General features: G+C 33.6%; 1 protein-coding gene and 1 long non-coding RNA gene across 2 annotated transcripts in view; both read right to left on the bottom strand.

Annotated features, from left to right (window-relative positions):
• Positions 1–1,938: 1,938 nt before the first annotated feature.
• Positions 1,939–4,960, bottom strand: LOC134269241 (uncharacterized). The gene is made up of 4 exons (XR_009992537.1): positions 4,741–4,960; positions 3,729–3,780; positions 2,942–3,048; positions 1,939–2,277 (listed from the first exon to the last, which is right to left on the bottom strand). It is a non-coding gene; the product is annotated as an uncharacterized LOC134269241 (long non-coding RNA).
• A 4,111-nt stretch (positions 4,961–9,071) lies between these two features.
• Positions 9,072–18,421, bottom strand: part of LOC134269231 (sodium- and chloride-dependent glycine transporter 1-like) — a 9,375-nt gene continuing 25 nt past the window's right edge. Inside the window, exons 1-14 of the mRNA XM_062751439.1 lie at positions 18,281–18,421; positions 16,674–16,868; positions 15,594–15,725; positions 14,806–15,118; positions 14,416–14,548; positions 14,079–14,213; positions 13,788–13,891; positions 13,508–13,638; positions 13,202–13,314; positions 12,967–13,098; positions 12,111–12,210; positions 11,918–12,018; positions 11,365–11,532; positions 9,072–9,518 (exon numbers count right to left, since the gene is read on the bottom strand). The exon at positions 18,281–18,421 is cut by the window's right edge and continues 25 nt beyond it. Coding sequence (XP_062607423.1) covers positions 9,384–9,518; positions 11,365–11,532; positions 11,918–12,018; positions 12,111–12,210; positions 12,967–13,098; positions 13,202–13,314; positions 13,508–13,638; positions 13,788–13,891; positions 14,079–14,213; positions 14,416–14,548; positions 14,806–15,118; positions 15,594–15,725; positions 16,674–16,868; positions 18,281–18,421 — 2,033 coding nt within the window. The 3' untranslated portion in view covers positions 9,072–9,383. The remainder of the gene's footprint in view (positions 9,519–11,364; positions 11,533–11,917; positions 12,019–12,110; positions 12,211–12,966; positions 13,099–13,201; positions 13,315–13,507; positions 13,639–13,787; positions 13,892–14,078; positions 14,214–14,415; positions 14,549–14,805; positions 15,119–15,593; positions 15,726–16,673; positions 16,869–18,280) is intronic.

Raw genomic sequence — 18,421 nt, 5'->3', positions numbered from 1 at the left:
AGGGTCTCCTAACTGGAAATACAATTGTGAAACATGAAAACCCTATCACCATCTGTTTATGGTCAGGCAAAAGTTTTTTCATAAGTACAGAAATCTTCAAGATCAAGGTCATAAGCTCAAAGTTATTGGTATTGAATGAAAGGTCTTATTACAAAAAATACATATGGGAAGTAAAAAAGCCCTAGCTCTTACTCTTCAAAAGTTATTTCCAAGGTTAATGTTTTTTCATAAGTCCTGGAATGTCTAGGTTTTGGTATCCAATAAAAGGACTTGCCACAGAAAATACATTTGTAAAGTATGGAAGGCTTGGAAGCCCTATCCCTATTACCATTTATAAGTTATTGATAAGGTTAAAGTTTTTTCACAAGTCCGGAAATCTGAGATTTCCGGACTTGTGAAAAAACTTTAACTTTATCAATATCTCCAAGGTCAAAAGGTCAAAGTTATTGGTATCCAATAAATGATCATGCCACATGTGAAGTATTGAAGCTCTAGCCCTAACCGTTTAAAAATTTTGGTTGCATTTTTTTTTTAAGTAAGTCAAACTCTGAGGTCAAGGACTCAAGGTCAAAGGTCTAGGTATCAAATGATAGGTCTTGTCACAAGGAATTAAAAAACTAAAGTATAAAGCAAAAGTTCGTACTCTTTAATATATTTTGTCAAGGTTTGTTTTTTTTAAAGTAGGTCAAACGCCAAGGTAAAGGTCAAAGTTCTTGGTATCCAATGAAGGGTCTTCTCATAAAGATTACATGTGTGAAGTGTGAAAGCTCTACCCCTTGCAATTCAAAAGTTATTGCCTATGTTAAAGTTTTTTAGGAAGTTTTGGGGTGTATAGTATTTGTTGTGTCCATCTGTCTGTTTGTCCACAAAAACTTTAACCTTGCCCATAACTTTGATTTGGTAGAACCATGACTTTCATATTTCACATGTGTATTCAGACCTTTCTTTGGGTACCACCAAATGTGACCTTTTGACCTTGGAGTTTGACCCACTTTTACATGACTTGGGCCATACTTTTAACAGTAGATACCAGGACATTTATACTTCACATATGTATTTTTTCAAAAAAACCTTTCATTGGATACCAACAAACTTAACCCTTTGACCTTGTATACTACCGTATCTGTGAAAAAAACATCACCTTGACTATAACTTCTGAACGGTAAAGGACAAGGCTTTCATACTTCATATATGTAATCCTTGTGAGAAGACCCTTCTTTGGATACCAAGCATTTTGACCCTTTGACTTTAACCTTTAAGTTTGACCTACTTTAAGAAAGCAGTCCTTGACGATAACTTTTAAATGGTTAGGGCTGGTGCAGTGGTGCTTCCATACTTCACATATTTAATCCTTGTGACATGACCTTTCATTTGATAACAAGAACTTTGACCTTGGAGTTTGACCTACTTTTAAAAATTTTCAACCTTGGCTATAACTTCTGAATGGTTAGGGCTAGGGCTTCCATACTCTACATAAGTGTCCTATGTGGCAAGACCTTTCATTGGATATCAATTACCTTGACCTTGGAGATATTTGTACTTATTGAAAGTACTTTTAACATTGGACTACTTTCAAATTCACAATTGTTTTCCAGTGAGAATACCCTACTTTTTGTACCAATTAATTAAATTTGCATTTAAGAAAAGTTTAATCTTTGCTATTTTTTTCATTAGTATGTAAATCTTCAAGGTCAAAAGGTCAAAGTTGGTAATATCCAATGAAAGGTCTAAATACAAAGAATACATATGTGAAATATGAAAGTCATAGCTCCACTAATAAAATCAAAAGGTATGGGCAAGGTTAAAGCTTTTGCAGATAAACAGACAGATAGATGGACATGACAAAAACTATATACCCTCAAAACTTCATTTATGGGGGCATTAAAGTACAAGCACAAAACAAGACTAAGTTATTAATTTATTATATTGTTTCTGGCATTCATTTTTTTTTAATTCACATAAGAGAGAAATTAAATATCTCTAAATTCCAGTCTTAGATTTTTACCTGCCGTTACATGTGCAAATATTCTGCATTGTTAATCTTGAAATGTCTAATAACTGGACTATGCTCTCTCAAATTAGATAAACCATCTAGTCAAAAGCTTATAGGCTCAGTGTTGTGGAACTAATAGTACAGAATTAAATGATTGCAAAAGGTCTAACAGTCTATAAATCCATCTCAATATAATCATGCAATTCTTTCTCCCTCTTCAGATCCTTTTCTATCCAACAAACTTTTTATTTCAAAGTGGGTTATGACATCATTCATAGGAAGAACTGAAACATAAAAATATCATTATATCACCTGATTCATAATGAATTAAATAAGACATAAAAAGAGGCCCATGGACCACAATGCTCACCTAGGTTACTTGGTTCTAGTGTTCCACAGAATTTAAAAAAAATGTTCCTTTTTTTCACCTTAGCATAAACATTTGTAATGAGGTTTACTTAATCTTAATAACATGTCCTACTGTCCTTCCATCACACTTTGAACTTCATATGCTGATACATATATTTTATTAATAAGAGTTTCTTATTTCTGACCTTGACCTTAATTTTTGTTAAATTATGTTAAGTTCGGTTTCAAGAGTTGTTTCAGATATTTTTATCAAACCTTATATATGTGCAGATACATATTGATGGGATCTATTCAACTTCATAATCATTATTTTACTTGACCTTTCTTTTGACCTTGACCTTTCTTTAAATTTGTGAGTAGAGCTTAGTTTTAAAGAAACTATTCAAGAGACTTTGATTAATATTAACATACTTAAACTATAAACATTGATAAGAGCTATTTAGTTGCATGAACATTCATCATGATATTTTAATAAAAAATTATATGCTAAAAATATTGAATAGCATTTACAAACTGCAACAAAAAATCTGCCCCTGCGTTAAATAATGAATTCTTTCTAACCATTACTGTCCACTGTACCTTTGTCATCCACCATTATTTGATGGAAAATCTTCTTCTTTCTTTACAACACAGTTTTCTTTCTTTAAAATCTGCACCCCTTTAAAAATCAAGACTCTTTGATGCTCCTGAAATTAAATGAGCAAATAATTCTTTAAAAACTAGAGCATAATTTGTATTTCTCATGGTGACAGATGATTGAGTAAAAAATGTAGAAATTCTCAAATTTAGAATCTTTTTTCTTACTCTTAAAAGCTGTGAATTTAAAAAACACCCAGAGGCGTTAGATCCACTTGCATACTTGCAACACTTACATCTTGTAACAACATCTCACAGAGGGTCAAGTCAGAGGTCAGATTCTATCATCCAATCAAACTGTCGCCTACAAAATCATTGAATATTTGTTGAAAGGAATAAGTCTACAGTTGTTCTGAATTTGACCTTAGATGTGACCCTCGATGGGATATTGTTAGATGTTAGAGTAGCAAGTATGCAAGCAGATCTAACATTTCACTTTATTATTTTGACCCAGAGGTGAACAAACTTACTGTAAAATCACATATTTTCGTGGGTTCAAACTTTCATGGTTTGAGGAAAAAGTTTAGTTCCTGGGAATTTGATTTTGTGGCTGAAGAATTGTTGAGTAGTTTTATATGTAACACTAAATACATTAATGGAGGACATGAATTTGTTGGTCTCTCCACACCTCCAAAACAACGAAAATTAACCCCCCACGAAAATTTGTGATTTTACAGTAAATGTGCATGTTCATACCCCTTTTAAATAAATGGAAAAGGCTGTCTTTTACCTGAAACTTTTTTTACCATCCCACAGCAGCTCCTTTCTTCAACTTGCATAATCTGCAACATAACAGTTATTTAATAAAAATTGTTTTCATCAATCATAGATAAAATCAGCCAATCAAAACAATTTATCAATAGTCAGACTTTTAACTTAAAGTTTTTTGCTTGTTTTTATGTTGTTTAATGTCCCTCTCAAGAATTTTTCATTCATATGGAGACGCCACCATTTGATGGTGGAGAGCTTTAAATTTATTCAATACTCAGCAAATATAGCCATTGAGCAGTGAGGGACCTATTTTGTGCCAGCACATACTGTGACACAGGACCTCGGTTTATGCCGTTTCATCTTAATGTAGTAGTCCTGGAAGTGCTAGCCTCGGATTGCCCTGCTACCTCTGATCACATGGTATATATGTCATGCATCTGCTGTGACGTGTACCTATCATCGCAGATTTTTTCTGTTACCAGGTGGGGTGCAGAGTACAGACAAATCTTTTCAGCTCCATCAATATTGTGCATTGTATATAGTAAATTACATATGAAGGACTGGTCTCCATGTCCCACAGTGGGAACCCACGACATAAGGATCAACTCTTAACTTTGCAACTGTAGAGCAGACAGTCTAATATGGGCAACTCAACTGACCCAAGTCGCAATGTAAATAACAATAGATCTCAATGTAAATAACCTACTTCAGAGAAAATTCAAGTTAAAACTGTAAAACACAATTAAGCTATTTAAAAAACTATTAAAAATATCTGTTAGTAAATATATACACTATATCATTCAATTTAAGGCCACTTTATCTAGATTTGGAACATAAATTCCCAATGCAATGGCATGCATTGATGCCATCTCAATCTCCTATACAAATGTACAGAGATAATTCGAACTAGTTCTTCCGAAGCTGTCGTTTAATAACAGCATACTGACAGCTGATTTCTGAGACATTTCCTTTATCGAATGAATGGAATTCACTTCCTTGTACATTAAAATAACGAAATCATCTTTACTTACCGGCAAACCGCCTGCCTTTCACTGGCGCCGTACTCGGCACTGTTGATCAGGGAAGCACATGGTCTTAAACCACGTGATTGTCTTCGGCAGACAAACGTTTACTTTTTCAAGCGTCCAAATAATAATAATCTTTCCCAAAGAAAATCTGACAAGATTATAATTGTTCAGTACATCAAAATCACACAAACGTTTGATTTCAAGCGTCTAAATAATAATAATGTTGCAACTTTTTTGGTCGCGATTATTATAATTGTTGGAGAGACGGATTATAATTGTATGATCGATGTGGAATATAATTATTATAAATTGAAGCGAAATAAAAATAATGTGTTCGCTCGGACAAACAAGATTATAATTGTTAAAAGTAAGAATAATTATTATAATATTGAGGTGAAATAAAAATAATGTTTTAAAACATCGACTGACAAGATTATAATCATGAGGCGAAAAATTATAATAATGTGTCCACATTGACTGGCAAGATTATTATTGTGAAGTGAATCATTATAATTGTAGGACAAAATAATAATAATAATGTGTTCACATTTAATAGACAAGATTATAATTGTTGCAGGAAAATAATAATAATGTTGTAAAAAGCAAATTTGGATGAGATAATTATTTTTGGTATAGATATATAGGAAAATATAATAATAATGTGGGGGTACCCTACGGCTTTCCATACTTTCCATATTAATCATCTAATAATTTCTTAGAGAATGTATATACCCACTGATTTTGGCAGACAAAACACATGATCCAACAAATGCTGCTTCAGTGCACTACAAACACGTGCATAAGCAGTGATATCTTTATACATTCAAGCAATATATGATATCGTAGTATTACATCGTAGTATACGAAAGAAATGTAATATTTTAAAAATTAAAATTCCAACTTAAAAAAAAATCACATTCGCCTTGAATTTCAAAAAAGAATTGCTGTCTCCGCTTTCGGTGTCTTTTTCGGTGAGATGTCATTTTTATGACATATTGTGTCAAATATGAATGCCTATTATATGTCATTTTGAAGTTATCACCGAAATTGATTCAGTTTTTTTAAAATTAGGTTAATCGTGAAGGTCAAGGTCAAGGGGTCAGAAATCATAGCATGCTTGGAAATTAATATCTTGTCACAGGTAATGCACATGCCAAATATGAATGCCCTATCTCTTCTCAATCAAAAGTTGTAAAATTTAACATTTTTGAAATGTAGGTCAAAATTCAAGGTCAAGGTCACAAGATCAAAAATCATAATGTATTTAGAAGGTCTTGTTACAGACAATATATATATATACAGCTTTAATATGAAAGTCTTTTCTCTTTTCATTCAAAAGTCATGACCTATTAGGAGAAAGTTTTTGAAAAGTAGACCAACCTTTAACGACGTTCGATCCTGATATTTAAAGTCTTAAACTTTTTTTGCCAAGTATATTTTAAGTTTCTACATACATAGCTTAATAAAAATTCAAATCAAAAAATGGGGGTCAATACGCTTCTTTTGGCGCTACGATACATTTAATATGACCTTCTTGCACTGAAATTTGTGTCTTACTAAAAATTACACCTTCGACGTTTTCCCTGCAATATTTTTATCCAATTAAAGCAAAAAACAAAATGAACTCTAAGTCTGTTTAAAAAAAAAAACACTTTAAAATTGTAACTAAGAAAAAGTTTCAAATTACTTCGCATTATCAATTATTTGACCTTTCCGCACTAATAAAATGTGATTTTTCTGGCATTGAAAATTTAATAAGCAAGAAAATTATTTTAAAGTCTTAAACTTTTTCTGAATTTAAGCAAATATGTCAAAGTTACCTTGAATATTTAGAAAAGAACATCAAAAATGGGGGTATATGATGTTAATTTTCAGATATTACTCAAAAAGTGTCAATTTTACGTTAAATTTGGCTCAATTTTTTCCCGTGTTTTCAGAATATTTTTACTATATTTGTCACACTTTGTTGATAGAATTCATAAGAAATAATGTAATAGATATTTCAGAACCAGCATGGCATATTTTACTGCAAAAAACAGCTTTGTGTGCAACCAGCATGGAAAAATAGGAATCCAAAATAAAGAGTACTGTTATAGTTCAAAAGGGAAAAACTGATGATTTTCGTCTCAAAAACTTTCCGCCACAAAATATAGTCCCTAGTTTAATTCAACTTGAATGGAATTTAATCGCGGTTTTTTCATTGAATATAGTTCAATTTGCATTGTAGAATTCAGATTTAATGTTAGAATTTAAAAATGATGCAGAATTTTATAAATAAAGGACATGACCAAAATCCACTCAAAAAATCAGGATCGAACGTCAAAGCCCTATCTCCTCTCATTCAAAAGATATGACCAATGTTAGCGTTTTTGAAATGTACGTCAAACTTCAATGTCAAGATCACGATGTCAAAAATAATGTTTTTAGGAAGGTCTTGTCACAGGTAATATGCATCTTAAATATGAAAGTGCTGTCTCTTCTCATTCAAAAGTTGTGACCAATTCATTGATGATTGATTGATTGTATATTGTTTAACGTCCCTCTCGCGAATTTTTCATTCATATGGAGACGCCACCACTTGCTGACGCAGAGCTGCAAATTTTGTCCTATACTCGGCACTTAGGGCCATTGAGCAGGAAGGGGATCTTTTTCGCGCCAACACCTTCTGCGATACGGGACCTCGTTTTATATGGTCTCATCCGCAGGACCAGTCTCCACGTCCCACATTGGGATGCAAACCCGCGACGTAAGGATCAACTCCTTACTTTGTGACTCTAGAGCAGACGCTCTAACCAATACGCCACGCGGGCGTATGATTGATTTTTTGAAATGTAGGTAAAACTTCAAGGTCAAAATCATAGTGTTCTCAGAAAGGACTTGTCACGGGTAATATACATGTATTATATGTAAGCCCTATCTCTTCTCATTCAAAAGACATGTCTAAGGTTAAAGTTTTTGTGACGGACGGACATGCAGAAGTACAGACTTACAAACTGACAGGCGAATGAGATTTAATGTTCCCTCACTTACGCGAAAAGGGGGGGGGGGGCAAAAATTGCAAAAGAAGGCTCTAATACTTTATATGAACAATTTTGAAAATAAGGCAACCTGTTGACGAATAAGTTGGTGATATTAGGATTCAAAAGTCCTGTTTAAAGTCAACATTTTGCAAAGTTGATGGTATGAACAATGACCATGATTGCAAAATACAATATATCGTACGTAGTTTTAAAGTAACTTTGAAAATGTTTCACCCTAATAAAACAACCGAGGCACAACCGATTTTTACAATGTTACACTTAACTAAAAGCAAAATGTATTGTATTATACTGAATGTGTTATACAAATACTTGTAATTTAATTTCAGTTGTATTCTAGCTTCTCATTGGTTAATATCCAAAAAGGGACGCATATTATTTCTGTATAGTTTACTTGAAAGCATACAGGCACGTAGTAACCGGGGGGCCAGCCCCCCCCCCCCCCCCCTTTTTTTGCCAACAATACTTTTACTGTTGAAAATGTTCATTGAAAGGCTGATTGCCCCCCCCCCCACTTTATACAAAAATAAAGTAATATGAAGGAGATATAGTATTGTAAAGTTAAAAAATGGCTATTGAAAGGAATTGGTAGTAAGGAAAGTTTGCCTCTAACCCCCCACCCCACCCCCACGAAATAGGATTTTCGACTTTGGGCAATGTTCTTTTTTTTTTTTGCTTGTCAACTTTTTCAGGTAAGTCAAAAAAAAATTTCTCTGCTGGCCCCCATTTTCAAAATTGATGCTACGTGCCTGCATATAATTAAGTGATTGTCTCACGTTTTCATTCAATTTATAAGGTCTCTGTGCGATCATGACAGGGAGCACTGTTCGACAGGGGATGCTTACTCCTTCACGACACATGATCTAATCTTGGTGTTTTACGCGTCCGTGTTTGCACGGCTTCCAATTTAATTTGTGCTGTTCCAGTTTTTGATCGAGCTTGATCACTGCTCGTTTTCTTCATATTTCGATTTAAAAACTATTCTCTTATAGTGTACATACATTGTATATACTGCGTAGAGGGAAAATATAATAATCATGGACAGCAAACCCCGACTCTAAGTACTACCTTGATTTTATCTCTAAGCTGATGAAAATTGGAACTGATCACGGCTCGTTGATTGTAAAGATGCATGTGACATATAGTAATTCATGGTAACAAATTCTGAGAGAATGTATGATGTACTGACTGATTATGGTAGACAGGGCTCATGAACCTGACGGTTGCTGCTTCTGTAAAAACCCACGCACGAGAACTGATGATCTCCATGCATGCCAGCAATAAATAATATACTACTTTATGATAGTTTTGGATATTTTTTAATTGTAGTAATAATCAGACCTTGACAAAAACTTTTGTTAAAGAAGCTCTGATACTATTAGATTTTTCAACATATCGTAGTCACAAGTCAATTATTTACGTACAATTCGCAACAGAAAAATTGCTATTTAATAACAGAGTTAGCAATAATGGATTATTATTACAGAGGTTAAGGTTACCTTTTATTAAATAAGATTGTAAACTTTTTAATTTTTGTACAAACAGTAAAAACACTCCTTTACTAGTATTTCTCTTGAATTAGTGTAAATGTTCTAAATCAATGTAATTTTAATCATCGCCCAGTAGATTCACTTTGATTCTGTTTATCAGTCCACCCTTATATTCGTACATTTTGTATGTCTGCCAGTGACGCTTACTATTGGGTCCCCAGCTAGAATCCGGACGAGCAAGAGTCTTTATTCTCTACAAAAGAAGATTCAATTTATACTCTAAGAAGGATTTAAGAAGATATATTTATTTTTTGGTGCGCTGCATGTGATGATGTCATATTTTAAATTTACCGGGCGGCAGTAAATCATACAAAATTTATAACATGATGCAAATTTTGTATTTAAGGTAGGATTCTTCTCATATTTCTTGTATTGAAAAATTCATGAAATTTTCACAGAATCAAGAAGACAATATTAGTAAATGATAGTGTCAGTGAGATTAAATTTGACCGTTTTATATTAGAGGCAAGGTCAGGTCAAGGTCTTTATCTTTTTCCATGACATAATGAATAAAAAAACACTGTTGCCAATCATGTGATGCTTACTTCTGTTTCAAAAGTTTAAAGATTATTCTTTTTGCACAAAAAGATATTATTATATAGGGTCTATAGCATGATATTACCAAATTTACATAAATGATATAACTAAACTGGATATTGGCCAATCCGAATTTTCTCTGTTTTTCTTAATTTTTTAGGATATATTAGTTATTTTCACATGCTTCTTATATTTAACTTTTTCTGTTTTCACGTATAATGAAGTAGTCTTATAAATGTACAAAATGATACAAAAACAAAAAGTTTTGATCGTTTACTAAGAGAGAAAAAATACTTTTTATGGATTTTTGGCTCAAATCTGTACTTTGATTGGAAGCGTTTAAAAGCTAACATAGTTCTAGTTTGTTTGAAAAATCATATTTATTTAATATATTTGAAAGTTTAGTCCTTTATTAATTTAACTTACATTTGAAAATTTATTCTAGTCTTTGATTGTGTAAAAATTAAACCAAATTCTTTGTTCTATTATACATGTAATTTTGAGAGGCAGAAAAGAAGATATTTTCATACGCCACCTTTCTGCCAAAAAATAGTCCCTGCTAGTTTTTAAACGCAGTTTACCATTTCTATTTAAAGTTGTACAATTGTGATGAGAAAACAAAAATATGGTCTTTTAAATTCCTTACACCTATATATATAAGACATATAAGCAAATATACTTTGAATGTTTCATCTACTCAGAAACCAGAGAAGAATCCTACCTTAATACCAACGCGCTATTACAATTCTCTGTCACCCTTGGACTTTCAGTAAGACGTGGCATTCTCGGCGCTATGTAATTAGCGTCTGTCAAAAGACAGAAATTAATTCCATCGGGAACTTCAAAATTGTTGCTGACAACGGGCCCGCATCTTTGCCGTACGAGACACTGTTATGGATATTTGATACACTCGTTGACATTCGTCAGAATTTCTATTTTTTGTAATTTTCAACAGTGAATGAAAGCTATGTATAAATTTCAGACGCTAATAATGTAACGTCGAGAATATCACGCCTTACTGAAAGTCCAAGACAGAGAACTGTTCTAAATTCAAAGTTGACAAAATGAACGTTCCTTCAAACTGGGGGCAAAATGCCTTTTTTTCAATGAATAATTAAACTAAGAATCATTCATGAATTTGTTCAAAATCTGTTTAAGAGAAGGGAAAAAATGTTAAGATGCATGTATGTAGTATGTACATGTACATGATATACATGTCTCGGCCTGTTCAGGGACCTTGAGGTATTCAACACAGTAGTGTTTCCCAAAATTTCAATTATTGTTTATATAACTTGAATTAAAAGTAGGGAATACTGTTGAAATTAAGTTCCGCAAATTCTTTTATTTGCAACATTTTTTTTGGGGGGGGGGGGGGCTATATGAGGTCTCGATGAAGAAAAACTGCCTTAAGTCCTAAATCCTTTTCATCAAAGCTTGTGAAAAAAATGCACATTCTAAACTTGGATATACCGGTATGTAATTTGATTATATAAGTGATGTACCTTAATGAATGGTCCCTTGGATCGAAGGAGCTTCCAGATCATCAGGACTGGAATTGGTAACAGAGGTAGGATGGCAAAAAACTGACCGATCCCGATAGCAAAATCCGGATAAGTGTAACTGCTCGAGTTTGGAGGCGCATACATTATCACAGACATCAAAAATAGCATCTTCAAAGACAGAAAAAAAAATACTTTTAGACTTCTCTTTGATATTTGAGAAAAAAAACTTTTAAAGCCTTTTACACTCGTATACAGCTAACTTTGAAATTTAATTTACTTATTTATATTTTCAAAAAAAAACTATGGAACAATTACAAAATAGATGTGGACAAACAAAACAACAACAAAAAATGGACGGAAAAATACTAGTACTAGTGAGCAGAAAATTGAAAAATGCAACATATTTATAAGTTCAGTGTACTCATTCAATTAAGCAACTGCAGTGGGACTTACATCTGCAAATCTTCCAGCACTCTGTCTTTGCTATTAAAGTTTAATAACATGCACATCAACACAAGGAATAAATTTGTTTTATTGCTGAATATCATCTTACCAACATAAATAAGGGGGTAACTATACACCAACTTATCCTCATAAGGAGGGGGACACTTCTTCCTATCATCAGCTCTATGTCTTTACTGAAATGCTCTGCACCTGTAACCAGAAGCATTAATGCATTAAAATTTTCTATACATCTTTAAATTCAAATTCAATGTAAAAATATGTCTCAATACTATTTTGCTTACCATAGATCCATGCTATAACAACACATTCTAAGAATGATCCAAACATGATACAAAATGTGGAAGCGTACCAATCTATTAGCTGGAAAATGAACACCCCTCCCTAAACATAAAAAAGAAACCCATATAAACAAATTTCTTGGAGTGTTATTGCATATCGTATGTAATGTATTAAATGTGGAAGACATAAAACAAGTCCAAAGAGACATTTCTCATGTTTCAGGCCTTTGCATCTTTCCTTTTCATCCTTTTCACAATCACAGGCACGTAGCAAAGGGGGGGGGGCCAAACTAACCTTTTCCCCAACACTACCTTTACTATATTAAATGTCCATTGAAAGGTTGGTTGCCCCCCCCCCCCCCATTCTTACCACAGTATAGTAATATCAAGGAAATGTAGTATTGATTGGAAAAAAATTGGAAGTGAAAGGAAGTTGGCCGTGAAAAAAGTTGGCCACTACTCCCCCTTCCGAGTTTGGGCAATTTCCCTTTTTTTTGGCTTGTCAACTTTTACAGGTAAGAAAAAAAAAATTTTTCTGTTTCCCCCCCCCCCCCCCCCCCGCTTTCAAAAACGATGCTACGTGCCTGAATCATAAATATGTATTGTGTCTATTTCTTTTCATGGAGTCAAATTTCTTGGATTGAAAAACATTGGTTCCTTGGGAATTTGATTCCTTGTTTGGAGAAGGGAACTGGATACTGTAGTTTAAAACGTGAGGACTTGGATTCGTGAATATTCATTCCTTATAAATACCAAAAATTACACCGCCGGTGTGCGATTTCACAGTTCGTGTACATTATGTTAAAATTGGGAAAAAGCTTGTTTGACAAAACTTAAAATAGCTTTTAATGAAATTTACATTAGTTGTGAAAGGAATCCCCAGGAGAAAGAGAACGACACACAAAATGGCCGTTGTCTGGATTTTCCTGGAATTCAGCTGTTTTGGGAAGATGTCCGCTAGTCCACTGGCAACAGTTTCAAACATCCCAAACTGAAAAATTGGGAATATAGCAAATTAAAAGTATGGAATTAGAATCTCAAAGTGAATGTTCTCTATAATTTACATAAAGATGTATAACGGTAAAGGTATTTACCTGGCTATCAACTCCAACAGTTATCAACATGAGGAAAAACAGGACCCCCCACAGGTGTGGCATCGGGAGTTTTGTTAAAGCTTCTGGGTATGCTATAAACACCAGTCCAGGTCCTGACAAAATAATTCAGCAGAATCACATGGCATCATGTTGAAATCACAAACATTGTCATAACAACTATGATCTATTCCAACGTTCTCCCACGGAAGAAAAAAAAGATAGGGTATTTTATCCCATTTGGATATTTTATCCCCCAAAAAAATGTTCAAATGGAATAAATCCATGTACATGTACTCGTATATATACCTGTGGCTGATTTTGAAATTTCTTCCATTGTCATGCCTACATCGTGGGCCATAAATCCCAGAACAGAGAATACAACAAAACCAGCGTAGAAACTTGTCAGACCATCGGCCAAGGTACCATACCAAGCATCCCTATCATAAAAAGAATACACACATTACTTTACATAGACATGATGTATAATCGATTCATTTTTAGAAGGCAAAATTTTTATTTGGATTTTTTTTTTGAATAATTATTATTTCTAATGAGTAGTTACTAGTAGTATCAATTCATTACTTACTTCATGCACTTGTTGTTAAATTTATTGAAACTTGACATTGTAATGAGTCCTCCCCAAGCAGGACCAAGAGAAAAGAAAACTTGCATTCCCGCCTCAACCCACACCTTCAAACGAAATATTTTTTTTGAAAACTTCCTAAGACTACAGATATATATATATAGCAAGTAAATCGGCTAAAATTTAAGAGGGTTTCCCGAAAAAAGGACAACACGTTTTAATGGAAACGATGAGCACACTTGACTAAATTTTCTGCAAGATTTAATCTATACTCATTTCTCGACAACAGCTTACTTGAAAATTTAAAACTTTGGAAAAATCTGGTTTTAGATAGAAAAGTATTCCGTCTGTAGCACCGTCAAGAGTAAGGCCACGGATGAGAATAACTGTCAGCAGAATGTATGGAAAAGTCACTGTCACGTATACAACCTTAAATCAAGTGCTTGTAGTTAACAAAATCTGAATTATTCCTAAAATACTAGTATTTCAATATATTTATAGTAAAAGTTCTTTGATACTGCGGCGATATATTTCTTATTATTATGCTGATTTCAACTTTATTTTTGAATTTAACAAATTACAATTTACAAGAATTATAATGAAAGCAAAAATCAGCTCTACAGCTGTATACCTTTCCAACTGAGTGTACACCTTTGAGCAGGCATAAAAATGTCAATACCCAAGATGCGAACAAAACCAAAACAAGGTGCCATTGAACAGAACCAGGTTGCTCTATGCCATCAGACCTTCTAAGGACATTGTACCTAAAACATTATGGGGAAAACTCAAATTATAAAACTTTCATTGTAAAAGTCGAATACAAACTCTAAAAATCATTTAATTAACAATTCAGTGATAGTTTGGTGCCGTGACCAGGATCTAAAGCCAAATACAAACGCTAAAAATCATTTCATTAACAATTCAGTGATAGTTTTGGTGCCGTTACCAGGATCTCTTTCGGTTTACAACACATTATACTCTGAAAAATAAAAATAAAAACATCTTGTTAATATACACATACTCCCAAAATTCATATGCTGCAGTGTTATAAGTCAAATTCTGACTGGCATAGGACACGTTGAATGAGTAGAGAGATTCGTTTTGACTAATTACAGCTTCTGCCAAAGACTGGTTCATCGATAGAAGAGAGTTGTTCAAACTTGATCTATCCTTGAGGCTGACAATACACTTTTCTGTGTTCCACCAGTTATCACATGTGGCCCATGGGATATTGGGAAAGAATGAATGGACAAAGTAATAGATAACCCAAGCAATGACCGTGTTGTAGTACCACGAGACCACAAGGGAGATAATCATCATCAGCCATCCGAGTCCTAAAACACCCCGTACAGAATCAGCAAATTATTCAACACTTTCAAAATCTAAATTATGATGCAAATGTAAATCAATGTCTTGAACAACTTTCATTTTGATAAAAATGTATCCATTGTACAAAACTAACCGAAATAAAAAATTATAGATTTTTTTTTTTTTTATTAGAATAATTTAAAGCAATTAATATTAATTTTACAGTAAACTAAGCGAATTGGATACATGTATATCATATCTCCCTAGATTCGAATAAGGTTTGTTTGCCCTCTCCCGACTCGGGGTAAAAAAAAAAATGGGTCGGTAGGTGGTAGGTAGGTAAGCCTCCATACCCCCTCCAAAACCGCGCGGAAAATTTTAGCATTTTAGCCATTTTTAGCCAGTTGGTCGGGAGAGAACAAACAAACATTTTGTTAAATGGCCTTGTTTGTTAAATAATTTAAATATAAAAAGTACACAGACTGGTACATAAAGTGTTACCTGTAAATAAGGGAGAGATGGACCAAACCACCACTGGACTTTTTCCAGTAAACTGTCCCAGCGAAACTTCTAAGAAGTATAGAGGTACTCCGCAGAAAAATAGCAGGATAAAGAAAGGGATCAAGAAAGCACCTGCAAAATACATTTTTCGTAAATATTTTTTTTCATTAAATGTTTTCGTCTTCGCAGCATATACATTTTAAAGCATTTTTTTCAACGTACATGTACATGTAACCATGTTAAAACACAATAAACCAAATTCTGGTATTTTTAGAGGTGTGTTTGCCTGATCACGATACTGTATACATGTATTATATTGTTTAGATGAAATCTGAGCTTGATAAATGTTCTTTATCTTCTCATTTATTTAAAGCTAAATCGCATTAGCCGTTTTTCCCTAAAAGCTGAAGCACGAGTAATTTATAAACGAGATGACTTTTAACTTTTCAGTCGTCAACTTCTCTACTTATGCAGCAATATACCTTCATCACCTGCATGCATATATAGGGTTTATATCTCTCAGTTGATTCGATACGCAAGAACATGCTCTACATATAAACATTTTTAAAACGAGGTAAATAATTGACAAACAAGTAGCTGAATCAAGAATATCAACAGTCTCGTTTAAAGTCATCATTTCGTAATTTCAATATGGTTAATACTATGATCTTGTCAGTAAGTACAATTTATCATCAAGTCAAATGCTGACTGACGTTTTTCATAACAATTGTTAGGCCATTATATATACACTGAATTGTTGACGGATTTTCCCCATTATTTCCCGATGGTGACAAGGAGCACATAGCGGGTGTGACCGGTCGATAGGGGATTCCATGGCTTCTGATCCTACCTCTGATATTTTGAAGGACAGTGTTTGCTCTGCTCCTATTTTGTATTGTTTAATGGACTTCTGAGCTTAAGTACTGTTCGTTATCTCCATATATTCATGAATACATTATATGTAATTCGTCAGTTCGAATTTTTCATGATCCCGGATCATTGTACTTTTCATTTGGACCATTTCAAGTCCAGTTCAACAAACAGAAGAAATTTTGAATCTTATATTTGCAAAATACCTACCGCCTCCGTTTCTCATACAAAGATAAGGAAATCTCCAGATATTACCCAGTCCCACGCTGTAACCAAATAGAGATAAAAGATATTCTATTTTCCGATTCCATACCGGCCGATCCTGAGGACTAGAATTTTCAGATTCCGATTCTAAAAGCTCGGAAGGACTGTCTTCTTTGTCCATTGTGCACAGATTTCTTTGGTCTAGGTATACACAATGTACTAGGATTCCTTTATTTGAATTGGTATTGATTACCTGTAAATACATGTAAATTCATGTAAGCAAAAAATAACATAATTCTTAAACTACATTGTATATATGTGCTATTTAAATTAACCATAAAAAAAACAATGAAAAGCCCACTTATGTGCCAAATTTTCTTGTTCTACGAATTCATATACAGGAAACTGAGCAATGATTTCAACTGACAAAGATTATTGAAAGACCCACTCCAGCCCCCACCGCACACACATATACCTGACCAGCAGGTATACAAACTTTTTGTTGCAGCCAAATTAAGGTAATGCACGTGGTAATAGGATTTTCGAGTTTAGATAATTAACCCCCCCTTGGGGGGGGGGCAAGGGGGGGGGGGGGGAGCTTGTCAAGCATTTTAATTTAAGCCAGCCCCCAACCAGCCCCCAATTTCAAAAAAGTTCCTGATTGTCATGGGATTTTCGATTGCCCCCATCAGTTCAGTGAGAAAAACTCATCCCCCCCCCCCCCCCCCCCCCCCCCCCGATAATCTCAGATTTGAAAAAAAAAAAACACTGTGTTGGTGGCCTCGAAGCCTAGCTACTCCTGACCAATAATATTTTAATGAATTTTTCAAATACTACATTTGATGTATTTTATTATTTTAATGAAAGAAATGATTTGGTTTAAAATTATTAAATCCCGGCCTATTCATTTATGAAGAACTGTATTTGAACTGTGATAAATAAATAGATAAAATAAATAAATAAATTAATTAAATAATTATTAAACAAATAAATAAATAAACATGCTAATACAGTACGTTCTTGGTAGAGTCTAATTTATAACGACATAGCATCTCGAATGACCTCTGAGCCATATCCTTATTTGTTTTTCATATCAAAGACCGTGGTTTACTAATAATATATACATGCATTACGAAGAAAGTAGATGCCAGAAGAACTCGATAACTGTAATTATAAATTAATTAATTAAAGTTTCAGTACAGTTTCTGTGTAACGTTCAACCAAAGAAAGAACTACAGGGATCTAAAGAATCAAATGGATTAAGTACAAATTAGATACTGGTGATTGATATTTTCGCCAAAGTAGGTTTCGTTCTAGCCACTGTCCAAGGAATCTATACGGTGTTAAACTGCTAAACGATTTGGTGTTCATAAAAGAAATAAAAGAATTAAAGAACCTGTTAATTGATAGTCTATAATACTTGTGATGAAACTTCAATATGCCGAAGATGCCAATAGCTTTCCAGTTCGAAAATTTTGAGATTTATTCAACATGTTCAATCTTAAACAATTTTTGTGAAAAGCAAATTTAAAACAAATTTAAAAAGATATTTTTGATAAACGTATAAAATTCCATATGTGTATCAAAAGCGTACATGTACGCTCGTGACATACCAGTAAATCCAAAATTCCAGTGCTGTCTTCGGATTCTGGAGTCTAATCTCACTTTCTTTGCATTCACCCACCCTTGCACTCTTAGCAATGGTTCATAAATCATTGGCAAGATCTGCGTAGCGCAGATGCATATATTGTATA

This window comes from Saccostrea cucullata, unplaced genomic scaffold (genome assembly GCF_032062105.1).
Source record: "Saccostrea cucullata isolate Sc308-1 unplaced genomic scaffold, CSIRO_AGI_Scuc_v1 ctg921, whole genome shotgun sequence".
NCBI classification, from domain to species: Eukaryota; Metazoa; Mollusca; class Bivalvia; order Ostreida; family Ostreidae; genus Saccostrea; species Saccostrea cuccullata.
Note: the sequence above shows the minus strand (reverse complement) of the source record. Positions and strands in the feature narration are given on the sequence as shown.